Below are 13,598 nucleotides of genomic sequence, written 5' to 3'. Positions count from 1 at the left end.
GACACACCCACCATGCCCAACCATGTTATCTGGGACGCCTATAAAGCAGCAGCCAGGGGCTTTATTATCAGCTTTGTGGCTAGTAAACGTAAGAATGCTCGTAAACGCACTAGTGACCTCCTTTTTACGATTAAAAAATTAGAGCATTCTTTCTATACTTCCCATTCGCAAGAAAGTTTGACTGCTCTCATTGATGCCAAGTTGCAATTTAACAAACAATCCACTGAGGATGCTTCATTGTATTTGTTGAAATCCAGTTCAAAATTCTATGGGGGTAAAAATAAAGCGGGGAAGGTTTTAGCCAACTATCTAAAAGTCAAGCAAAACAAACTGAATATTGAATCTGTCTACGATGTTAATTCTGTTTTAAAGCATACAGATGTTGATATTTTAGAGCAATTCTCCCAGTTTTATTCCAAACTCTACTCTTCTGAAACGCACCCCACTGTTCACTCTCTTGCTACTTTTTTTGCCAGCATTCAACCACCTTCCAATTTCCCTGTTGATTTATCTGCCCTTGAATCACCAATCTCTAGCGATGAATTACTTACCGCACTTCAGTCACTCAAGAAAGACAAGGCCCCTGGCCCAGATGGATTCACAGTTGAATTTTATTTGCATTTTTCTAAACTGTTATTGCCCAGGCTACATTCCCTTATTGACTCCTTCATATTAAGTGGCTCTTCTTCAGGTACATTCTCAGACGCTCACATTTGTGTTATACCCAAAGAAGGAAAAGATACCCAGCATTGTAAGAATTACAGACCAATTTCTTTGGTTAACATTGATTATAAATTATATGCCAAATCTCTCGCCATAAGACTAGACCCTTTTCTTCCCGAACTGCTAGGCCCTGAACAATCTGGTTTCGTTAAGGGTCGCTTCATCACAGATAACACCAGACTTTTGTTTAATGTCCTTTCCAAATCTCCACAGTTCCAAGACTCACTAGCAGCCATTGCCCTAGACGCGGAAAAAGCGTTTGATAGGGTGGAGTGGACTTTCCTTTTCTCCGCTCTTAAATGGTATGGGTTCGGTCCGCATTTCATTTCTTTTATCTCCTTCCTTTATTCCAGCCCTAGAGCGGCGGTTTGCGCCAATGGTCTAGTTTCCTCTTTTTTCAATCTAGGCAGAGGTGTTCGTCAGGGTTGCCCTCTCTCCCCCTTTCTTTTCAAAACTTCGTCAAAACCCTAACTTACATGGTTTCCAAATTTCCCAAACTAATATTAAACTTGCTGCCTACGCAGACGATATTCTATTACTCATGTCTAATCCCGCCACTTCTATCCCCGCATTCCTAGCTGAAGTTCACGATTACTCTCAGATCTCAGGTTATAAGCTAAATAATGACAAGTGTGAGATTTTACCCCTTACTAAGTTCACTTTTAAATCGGATTTTATGGCGTCCAAATTTACTTGGAGCCCCTCACACATCAAATACCTTGGTTTGCACATTACTTCCTCCCTTTCCGACACTGTTTCGTTATGCCTTAATAAGTGCATCCAGAAATTATCCGACCTCACTTCCAGATGGCACCCACTGTACCTTTCCTGGTGGGGCCGTCTTGACACGATTAAAATGATGCTCTCCCCATTAGTCCTTTACACCATTTCCAACATTCCAATTCCTATCCCTGCTAAGTTTTTTAAGAAAATCAACACTATTCTCTCTTCCTTTCTTTGGTCCGGCAAAAAAGCACGTATGTCCTTGCTCAGACTGCAACTCCCCAAGTCTGAGGGTGGAGTTAACTTTCCGAATTTTCCCGCTTACCACAAGGCATTCCTTTTGCGGCAAGCTTCCCATTGGTTGCAAGACCCTGATAAGCCGTCCCCCTTATGGGTTGTCATTGAACGCCTTTCTTTATCCCCTTTTACTTTTGCTGAATACCTTTCATTTTCTCGTAAGCCCCACTTCTCCTCCATTCCCATTCACAAGTTTACAGCCAAATTGCTTCTTTCCACCTCTCCAGGTCCCCCCTCCTCTGTGGCAGAGTTTCTCAATTCCACTATTTGGCACAATAACAGTATATCCATCAATCGTAAGCCCTTTTATTGGAAAACTTGGAGACAGAGGGGTTTGATCTGGGTATCTCAACTCTTTTCTAATTCTGATTTCTTATCCTTCTCTGTTCTTAGCCAAAACTTCCATCTCCCTCGTTCTTTTGCTTGCAAATATCTTATGCTTAAAAATGCAGTTATGTCCACTTTTGTTCTTCTCTCTAACCCCCTCATACATCCTCATCCTCCCAATCCTACCTCACAGCTTCATTCCTTCCTGCGTACCCACCCTACAGCCTCCTCATTATACCATTCATTTCATACGATCCTCACACCTAGACCAAAATCCAAGGTTGAGGAACAGTGGGAATCTGATCTTGTCATCTCTTGGCCCACCTCTCTTTGGGACAAATTATGGACCAAACTTCGCAAGACATCTAGAGCTGCCTCTCTCACACAAACCCTTTTCTTTATTTACAACAGGCTTCTCTTTTCTCCCCAGGTGTTGAATAAGAGGTTTTCTTCTACCCCGGATCTTTGTTGGTCCTGTTCGACTCCTAAGGCCACTCTTTTTCACATGCTTTTTTCTTGCACTCTTACGCATAACTTTTGGACACTAGTTTGGGCCCAAATCAATGCCATATTCCGCACTACATCCCCCTTCTCTTATGTCAATATTTTTTTAGGGAGCCTCTCTCCTTGCTGGGATGACACTGATCTCAATACGCAGATTGTTGATTTGTTGTTAGCTGCTGCATTCCAGCAACTCACCGTCAATTGGAAAAACTTTGCGAATATTTCTTTCAAAGCATGGTGGTACAATGTTTGTCATAATCACAGGCTAGATACTGTCTTCGTATACCCCCTTAGCTTAGCTGCTAAACGGCATGATTTATGGCTTCCTGTAACCTTGTACCTAGATACCTGTGCTAAACGCTCCTCTCATGTGTCACCTATTCAGCAAGAGGTCTCCAAACCTCCTTGATTGACATGGCTTTTCATTTGCATTACTCTTTTTATATAAGCTACTATATTGCTCATTATTATCAGCACTGTCTTTTGTTATTTAGCCTCAAATCTTTGTTATCCTATGATTAATTGTATATTTCCATCACCATGTTTTACTTTTCTCTTATATTGAAGATATGTTTGTATTTTTTCTTGTGTATTGACACCTTTACTTATCCAATAAAAATCTTTTGAACTGAAAAAAGAAAATATATTATAGATATAACTTTAGTAAAATCAAAAGGCCTTGGATAACACCAGACCTAGCAAGCATTTGCGATGCAATAGGTCACGCAATTGTGAAATTTTGACCTATTGACATTGTATTGTATTTTACTAGCTGCATTAATAAAAGGCATTATCATTTACAATACCAACAGGTCATAGTTTCTAAAATGCGAGACATATTGCATTGCAAATGCTTGATGTTTACAAGATTCCCAAGCTGCTCTTTCACGTTAATAGAGGCCATGCCTCTTTCTTTAGATGAGCCATGTCTAAAGAAAGGTCCATGGCCACTATTAAATTGAAAGCACACATGGTGCGCTGAATGTTGCAGGAAAGCATGTAGTGCCTGCAGTAGGAGAAACAATTGAAGAAAGGAGTGCTTACAGACTAAAGAATTCGTACCGTGTAACAACCAAAGTAAAAGGGCAAATCCTCATTGGAGGTTACAAATGAAGACAAGGTGGTACTAAGGAGGGACTAACAAGCCTATTAACGAATCTGAAGCCAATATTTATGAAGGAGAATGACACAAGCCAATGACAAATATCGGCATGGAGTGGTCAGGGCTTCGAATCCATACTGCAATTTAGCCTGGCTCGCAGGGCACGCATGCACTGATCAGGCTCGACCTACAAATTACATCAATTTAATCAATACTATCAGAATATCTGTTTTGTGTATTGCCAGAGTAACTTATTAGGTTTTGAGGGGAGACTTCACAATTGCTTGTACACAGCCATTACCTTAGACATTCTATTTGGAGTATAATAAAGCCAGACATTTATATTACAAATATATTTACCTAATTCACAGTTCTTTCCTTCATATCCAAGCTGGCACCAACAATTATAAGCACTGATGTCATCTTTACACACACCGTTATTTAAGCACGGGTTTGAATCACATTGATTTCCATCTGGAAAAAAGAACACTATTAATAAACCTAAAAGTAATGTATAAAGATTAATGCTTGATATGTGAAATAAAAGCAGGTTACTGTTATTATTTTTCATGATATATAATGTTTTTTATATTCTGTTGTTGGGGTTTGAAATATCAGTCTTAGTGAAATTAGATTTAAAATGTATTGTGAAAAAAGTTACCAACATTTAAATAAGCAATTTACTTTTTTTTCTTCCACCCTTGACGTGTGATGTGGTATAGATAATTGAGCTGTGTCTTTCTACTACAAACATATTAGTGACATTGCATATATATCAGGTTGACCTTATAGCATTCTCGCCTCTGATGGCACAAAATTCATTAGGGCAAGATGTGTATGCCTCGCCATTAAATTTGCTTTCATGTTAAATCTGAGCCAAAATTAAAAAAAAAAAAAAACAATTACACCGCTATCACTTTGATTTTTGCCACATTTGCCGCTAAATGGTTAAGGGATTGGGTAAATAGCAAGGAGACCTCTGGGAAACATGGAAAACAACTGAAAAGAAGTTATATTCTTTTTGTTTGCATTTTGTCATCTATCAGCAGCATTTTTGGTATTGCCTACAAAATAGCTGAGGTTCATGGGACCAGGAGTCACATTAGGCCCAGGCAGGAACAGAACCATTTTACATGTTCAGATTTAAACTTGACATCTTTTCTTGAATGTTGGCATTTGACACACTTTTGCTTGCATGCTTTTAAGGATATTGTTCCGCAATTTACGCCTCTTCTTAGGCACATTATCATTCTGCATGAAAGCTTAAGTTCACTATGCAAAATGTTGTTGTTTTTAATTGTTTGCTAGGCAACTGCTTTGTCAGGGTAGAATCAATAATGGCAGCCTGACTGGGACTGTGGCATGGCAGCATGGGTGATGTTTATTATATAAATGACATCACTCCTTTCTTTATTTAGAGGAGAATTTCGCTGGCACTGTGAGGTTGCCTCATGCCAGAATTCCAGCCCAGCTGATTCCTGTTTACCTCCTGAAAGGGTTGATGCCCAGCTTTTCAACAAGACGGCACCCTGATTACATTTATTCAGAGGTAACGGGGGAGTTAAATCACCCAACAGGGATTTTTACAAATATAGCCACCCTAAGGACACTAGGATAGGTAGTTGATGTAGCTCCGATTTTACCTAGATTTAGGCATTGCTCTGCTTTAAGTTTCAGACAGACTGCATTTCAAAAACGGCACAGAGATTATGGTGCATGCAAAGTGAAAAACATGTAATGAGGCCTGGTCAAATACTTTTAAAAGTGGTGCATGAAAAGTGAAAACATGAAAGAGGCCTGCAATTGAAATCATGTAAAACCATGCTCAATTAATTAATCATGGATGTTTAATTGTGTTTATTTTTAATTTAACCTCACTATAGAATGTACATTTAATTTAGAAAATGTGTTTTGAACTTTCGATTGTGCTGAATTAACACGCATTTTGCGGTGTACAAAAGGCTGAAAATGCTTTGGCAGGCTCAGCTCACTGTGCAGCCTTTAGCCTTGAAGATAAGAAAGGAATGTTTGCTCTCTGTTTCCTCCTGCCTCCTCTCCATGAAAGACCTTTGCTATAATTTTACATGTTCAGATTTAAACTTGACATCTTTTCTTGAATGTTGGCATTTGACACACTTTTGCTTGCATGCTTTTAAGGATATTGTTCCACAATTTACGCCTCTTCTTAGGCACATTATCATTCTGCATGAAAGCTTAACCCCTTCCATGCTGCGCAAATTCCGCCGCTGTCATGACGGAACGGTTCCGTCATGAGCACAGCTCAACCGTGGCTCATGACGGAACCGTTCCGTCATGAGCACCGAAGGGGTTAAGTTCACTATGCAAAATGTTGTTGTTTTTAATTGTTTGCTAGGCAACAGTTTTGTCAGGGTAGAATCAATAATGGCAGCCTGACTGGGACTGTGGCATGGCAGCATGGGTGATGTTTATTATATAAATGACATCACTCCTTTCTTTATTTAGAGGAGAATTTCGCTGGCACTGTGAGGTTGCCTCATGCCAGAATTCCAGCCCAGCTGATTCCTGTTTACCTCCTGAAAGGGTTGATGCCCAGCTTTTCAACAAGACGGCACCCTGATTACATTTATTCAGAGGTAACGGGGGAGTTAAATCACCCAACAGGGATTTTTACAAATATAGCCACCCTAAGGACACTAGGATAGGTAGTTGATGTAGCTCCGATTTCACCTAGATTTAGGCATTGCTCTGCTTTAAGTTTCAGACAGACTGCATTTCAAAAACGGCACAGAGATTATGGTGCATGCAAAGTGAAAAACATGTAATGAGGCCTGGTCAAATACTTTTAAAAGTGGTGCATGAAAAGTGAAAACATGAAAGAGGCCTGCAAGTGAAATCATGTAAAACCATGCTCAATTAATTAATCATGGATGTTTAATTGTGTTTATTTTTAATTTAACCTCACTATAGAATGTACATTTAATTTAGAAAATGTGTTTTGAACTTTCAATTGTGCTGAATTAACACGCATTTTGCGGTGTACAAAAGGCTGAAAATGCTTTGGCAGGCTCAGCTCACTGTGCAGCCTTTAGCCTTGAAGATAAGAAAGGAATGTTTGCTCTCTGTTTCCTCCTGCCTCCTCTCCATGAAAGACCTTTGCTATAATTTACACCTCTGTTTCCATCTCTTCATGAAGGCATGTTGCAAACTTTTATCAGTTACAGTTTGTTTAAACAAAGCTCACTTCACTTTAAAACATGGAGTGAAAAGTGCAAAGCACACATTTTTCTTCAAAAATGTATTCTCTGTTTCCGCATAATTCATATTTTTTGTTGCACAAAATGTAATTGTTTTAATATAGCACAAGACTCAAGTACTTGCCTGATTGATGACGTGTCCAGTCAACCCATGGGGTGTCGATGTGTAATGAAGCTCCTAATTGGACAAGTTACGAAGACCAAGTCATGTGAATTTTTGCATGAAATGTGGGTTGCTAAGCTGGGAGGAGCAGCCTTGCACATTATTTGTTTTGGCAGGATGCGAGGCAGAGCACAGTTTTGTTTTTCAGTTTCTTGTGAAGGGAGGGTTCATTCAAGGAGCAGCTTCTGTGTCAGACACAGAAGGCAGAGATGCACAGCAGAGAGCCAGAGAGAGACCAGCTGAGAGCAGGACAGGTTTTAGATTCTTAAACTTTAAGTTTCATGCTTTGACTAACTGGCTTTGCAAAGATTTAGTTGTCTTATGCATTTATTTCTGTTTATGGGAGATTTTTGCTAATTTTTAATTATTGATTAGCCTTGCAAAACTCACTCTAGAATTATATTTTCTTAAACTCTTTAAGAGTTTTCCGACTGACATAAAAACAGGTTTCCCCTTCCTTTATGGAGTGCCTTGTATGCAACCTATAATAAGTTCTGTATTCATTATATTTTTTCCTATTTTTCAATTCTGTAACCTGATTGATATTTTGTAGTGTAGTTCCTATATCCCTGATAGGCTCTGCGCACTGGAATAATATACACTATTGTTTTGGACATAGGACTGAGGTCAGTATGTCTCTATCGAGTACATTAAACTTAATTACTTGTGTGTGCCAGCTAACTCAGAGGTCACTAGAAACTTCTTGAATATACAAGAAGGGATTCGTTTCTGACAACCGCATAAACATGACAACTTTGTTTCCCTTAGAGTCGGAACAATCTCAGAACTGTGGAAACAATAGATAACAGTTTCACTCAGTCAATCGTGCATGCTTCGTTTCTACAGAGTTACTAATAATCAAACACATCATTGAGTTGCTTTTGGTTCACTAGACGAGGTGAGTCCACCTCGCCATGTATACCTTTTAATCATTTTTTCCTCTTTCTAACATTTCCATTAGAGTACACATTATCACACTCATGATTATCACCACGGTTCCTGACTTTTTCTGGTGGCGTGGTTCCTGCTGCCTCCATTTCAGTACAGTAAACTGTTGTATTTACACACTTCAAACACTGGGTCTTGTTTCACCATTGATGTAGTGTGGCTAATAGAGTGATGAACACTCAATCATTTGTAATGGTTTTACATTGGGTACAACCAGTATGTGTTTGATTATTAGTAATGTCAATCATTATTGTTTCTCTTGTTTCTAGATTCCCCCTGACGAAGGGACGTGTCGGTCCCGAAATGCATTGGGCTTACCTTTATTCTCTCGTGTACTAAACTGTGTTAACCAAAAATGTAGCTTGTTTGTATATTGACATATGTTTATCAGTAGCAGGATGCACTACAAGTGATGTGTTCTGTAACAAAATGAACTATGTATATGTGTGAAAATTATCTACATATATGAATTAATATATGTTCACTGAATTCAATTGATTTGTTTGATTATTTTGAATTTGATAAGTTGAGTAATAACCAAGGGTCATAGTTATCCCCAGCACTGTGCGCAGTGGCGACTACCGCATGGCTAGTTTCTTGTTTTCACTATAGAGTAGGGTCATGACAGCAACCTGTCTGAACCTCCATACTGAGCTGGAAGAGCTTGGGTGTCAGACATATGGCAATTGTATTTTGCTTCAGTATTTACGCTTGTGCACATGAGATTTTACATTGGTGTCTTGTCATGTGTTCAGTTTGAGCTTTGTTCTAGACTTCCATGTCATGTTTAACCTGTGTTATTTGTGTTATGAAAGGATTGAAAGTTTATCATTCTTATTATGCATGTGCATTTGTTTGGTGTGGATTGTTTAGTCATCTGATTGTGACATTATTGAAATGTTTTACGGTTTTAAACGCTGTGATAACATAACAGTTAGAACACAACCTCTACATTTGTGATCTCTTACATTTCCCTTTTGTGAAACTTAGTTTATGTGCTGGTGACATTGTGAATCTTCACCTTACTTTCTAACCACCATATATTTTGTAACCTTTACATTCTTAATTCAATCAATTAATTAACATTTTGCCAAATATGCTACACAATAATCAAGACGAAGAAATATTCATTTTGAATGTTTTTCTGCCTTGTAGAAATACACTCCAATCACAGATGGCCAATGCTTAAAACACAACATCAAATTTATATTTTTAACACAGGATTAGTTAAGGAAATAATCTCTTAACGCAAACCTGTCTCTTTCTTTGACTGCCTAAATCAAAATAGTTTTCGAAAATACAATTTCTATGTATTTGCTAAGGCAACAATGTTTTATCAAAACATTGGATAGTGACAGGTATGTTAAAGACTGCACAATAGCAGCTGTTATATTGCTACGTAGTAGTGAACATACAACTTCTCTCTTTTTCACTTTTCTTTTCATCCGACTGGGCTGGCCAAAGTTCATAATAGCATGACCTGGTGCATGGAAGATCCTTGACTGTGAGGCTGAAACAGCCACTTTCCACCAGCAGTGAAGAGGAAGATGCTGCCACCAGCCGGGAGTAGTGTGCCTGCCTAGAGACCAACACGATCTGTCACCAAAAGACTCTAGGCAGAGGCTGAAGAGGTAACTGGGTGGGAGATAGGGGATGTGGAGACTGCCAGACAGGAGAAGGCAGATCTTGGGGTCCTCCTGGCTGTGACCCACAACTATCAAATGTCTCTGAAGAGCAGGCCCACAACCATCTGGGCCTGCACCTAGCCCCACATTACCTACAGAGACCCCCGTCCATCATGGCTCAGAGATGCACCACCTGTACAGGCATAAGCCCGTTTTACCACCGCTACTGCCCCTGCGGCCCCTCCCACCCGACACAGTCCCCGCTCCCACCTCCCTACCGCTGGTCCCGCCCCCCTCCCCTACTTAATGGTGACCGCTGCGGGGAGCGTGTGTGAAACCTAGACCTTCGGACCAGGCCAGCACACTCCCCAGCAGCGCTGCCTCACCTCCGCAGCCCCGAGTCCCCCGCAGTACAGGGTTCGCACCAGCAGCCCACCCAGCCTCCTGGTGATTTATTATAATTGTGTTTTAACTGCTTTGTAATTGTCTGGCAATTTTTGGTAATTGTGTTGTAACTTCTTTGTAATTGTTTTTCACCTCTGTATTCCCCCGGACTCTCTGATTTTTAACTCAACAATTTGTGAAGCCCATTTTACCACCGCTGCTGCTCCTGCATCCCCTCCCACCCCGACACAGTCCCCGCTCCCAACTCCCTACCGCTGGTCCCGCCCCCTCCCCTACTTAATGCTGACCGCGCATAGCGGGCATGCCTAATGCAAGCCCGTCTGCGACCCGATCGCGACCAGCACCAGGAACCCTGGTTCTCCTAGGCCCCACCGCTATGACTCAACCACCCTATATGCACTCAATCCCGGAAGACACGCCGACTGTGCAAGATCCTTGCCGAACACTACCCATGGACAGTTCTCGTGCAGACCTTACAACAGATCCTTCACCATCGACAAAGCTCCCACAACCGTCGAAGGCCCGCCTGATGCACGCACCGCCGAAACCCTGACATGCATCCTCCTCAACATGCGCTCCCTGCACCGACACGCAATAGAAATCTGTGACCTGATTGACACCCTCTCGCCCGATGTTGCCTTCTTCACAGAAACCTGGACCAACGTCACCTCCAGCCCCAACATCCCCACAGCCATCCCCGATGGCTACAAGATCCAGAGAAAGGACTGCCCCCACCACCCAGGAGGAGGACTCGCCATTGCACACAAGACCCCCCTCTGACTCTCCACATCCAGCTCGAGTGAACCCTCACTCCAACACAGAGAACATCCACTTCCAGATCCAGACCAGCCCCCGGACCACGCTACGCGGCACCCTCATCTACAAACTGCCAGGACCTCGCACCCAGCCCGCTACTACCATCGCCGAGCTTGCCGAACCCCACGCCATCACTTCCACGTACTACATTCTACTCGGGGACCTGAACTTCCACCTCGACAACTGCAACGACCCCAACACCACCACTCTCCTCGACAACCTCGCCAACCGCGGACTGAATCAGCTGGTCAATATGCCCACCCACAGAGCCGGACACACTCTCGTACCCATCTTCTGGGGAGGAACAAACATCCGCTTCAGCCACACCACCCAACACCACCACTGCACCCAAGACCACCCCACGCCTGCCACAACAGAACTGGAGCAAGGTCACAGAGGAACACCTCAACACCACCCTCCTCCAAAACCCCCCCAGCGCCACGACCGACACCAACTCCGCAGCCATAGAATTTCACCGCTGGATCTCCTGCTGCACCAACAAGCTGGCACCCCTCCGCCACCCCACCAAACAACGCCCTCTGAAGGCCGCTTGGTTCACCACAGAACTACAAGAAGCCAGACGCTCCTGCAGACGCCTAGAGAAAACCTGGCGAAACCAGAAAACCACGGAAGCATGGAACAACCTCAGGAGCACCCTGAAGGCATACCACCAGCGCATAAGAGACACCAAATGGACCTTCATAAGAGACAAAGTCCAGACCAACGTGACCAACGCCAAGGAACTGTTCAACACCATACAGGAGTTCGCAAAACCCACCAGCGAAGCCACGGATGTCACACCTTCCCAGGAACTCTGCGACAAGCACAGCTCCTACTTCCATCTGAAGATCAAGGTCCTCTACGACAACTTCAGCGAACCGACACCGGACACAACCCCCCTACCCACCGCCGCTGATAAGCCAGCCATCATGACCTGGGACCCCACCACCGTCGAAGTCATCAACGCGACCATGAAGAAAACCCACTCAGGAGCCCCAATGGACCCCTGCCCACTGCACATATTCCACAGGGCCGCAGCTGCCATCACACCCGAACTAGGACGGACCATCAATGCCTCCTTCAGATCTGGCATCTGCCCAGATGACTGGAAGCGGGCGGAGGTCAAACCCCTCCTCAAGAAACCAACGGCTGACCCAACGAACCTGAAAAACTACAGGCCCATCTCTCTCCTTCTCTTCGCGGCCAAAGTCACCGAGAGACTCGTAAACCCCCAGCTGACCACTTTCATTGAAGAGCCCTCCATCTTAGACGCCTCCCAGTCTGGATTCCGCAGCAACAACAGCATCAAGACCGCCCTCCTCGCGGCCACTGACAACATCTGCATGCTACTCAACCATGGACATACTGCGGCCCTCATCCTCCTAGACCTCTCCGCAGCCTTCGACACCGTCTCACACCGCACGCTCGTAGTCAGACTCCATGACGCAGGGATACAAGGAGCCACCCTCGAATGGATCCATTCCTTTCCTGCCGGCAGAACCCAGAGGATCAGACTCCCTCCCTTCCTCTCTGAACCCACCGACATCAACTGCGGAGTACCCCAAGGATCATCACTCAGCCCCATGCTCTTCAACATCTACATGGCACCCTCTCCACCATTGTCAGACAGCATGGGTTCAGCATTGCATCCTATGCTGATGAAACCCAGCTCATCCTCTCACTCATGAAGAATCCCGAAGACACCAGACTCTGTTTCCAGAAAGGAATGAAGAATGTGGCAGCCTGGATGAAAGACAGCTCCTTGAAGCTCAACTCAGAAAAGACCGAGGTCCTCATCCTCGGACCCTGCACATCTGCCTGGGACAACACCTGGTGGCCCTCCACCCTCGGGAATCCAACCACCACTACAGATCACGCGCAAAACCTCGGCATCATCCTCGACTCCTTCCTCTCCATGATCCGCCAGATCAATGCCGTGGCCTCCACCAGCTTCAACTGCCTGCGCATCCTCCGCAAGACCTTCAAATGGATCCCCCCGATTGCAGTAGGACCATCACCCATACACTCATAACCAGCAGACTGGACTATGGAAACGCACTATATGCCGGTATCAACAGAACTCTTCTGCACAAACTCCAGACCATCCAGAACATCGCGTCTAGACTCGTCCTCGGGGCACCGCGTCACAAACACATGACCCAACACCTATGAGACCTCCACTGGCTCCCTGTCGAGAAGAGGGTCACCTTCAAACTCCTCACCCATGCCTACAAATCCCTCAACAACATCGGACCCCAATACCTCAACGAGAAAGTATCTTTCCACGTACCCAAGAGGAACCTCCACTCCGCCGACCTTGCCCTGGCAAAGGTCCCCCACATCCGCAGAAGCAGAACAGGCGGGAGATCCTTTTCCTACACCGCAGCCAAGACCTGGAATGAGCTCCCTGTGAGCATCAGTTGCTCCCCGACCCTGCACACATTCAGGAAGGACCTCAAGACCTGGCTCTTTGACTAATCTGGAGCTGCTCCCACCCCCAGCGTCTTGAGACCCTCACGGGTGAGTAGCGTGCTTGATAAACCTCTGATTGATTGATTGATTGATCATTTTCCTCCAAACCAGGAAAATGATTCGGAAACCCCCACTGGCTTGGGAGAACAACTTTAATATGAGTTTAGACAATGGACTCGTTTTGAATCTTTATAGACTTTAGACCCTCTTTCCTGTATGTATGTATAGACTTATTGCCTTGACATTTCCTGATGTCT

At 43.7% G+C, this 13,598-nt stretch overlaps 1 protein-coding gene across 1 annotated transcript in view; it reads right to left on the bottom strand.

The window, feature by feature from the left end:
* Positions 1–13,598, bottom strand: part of F9 (coagulation factor IX) — a 386,094-nt gene that overhangs the window by 205,239 nt on the left and 167,257 nt on the right. Inside the window, exon 4 of the mRNA XM_085607983.1 lies at positions 4,037–4,150. Within this exon, the coding sequence (XP_085464109.1) occupies positions 4,037–4,150 (114 nt within the window). The remainder of the gene's footprint in view (positions 1–4,036; positions 4,151–13,598) is intronic.

Source organism: Triturus cristatus, chromosome 5_2 (assembly GCF_964204655.1).
Source record: "Triturus cristatus chromosome 5_2, aTriCri1.1, whole genome shotgun sequence".
Taxonomy (NCBI): domain Eukaryota; kingdom Metazoa; phylum Chordata; class Amphibia; order Caudata; family Salamandridae; genus Triturus; species Triturus cristatus.
The sequence above is the reverse complement of the archived record's forward strand: the minus strand, read 5'-3'. Positions and strand labels throughout refer to the sequence as shown.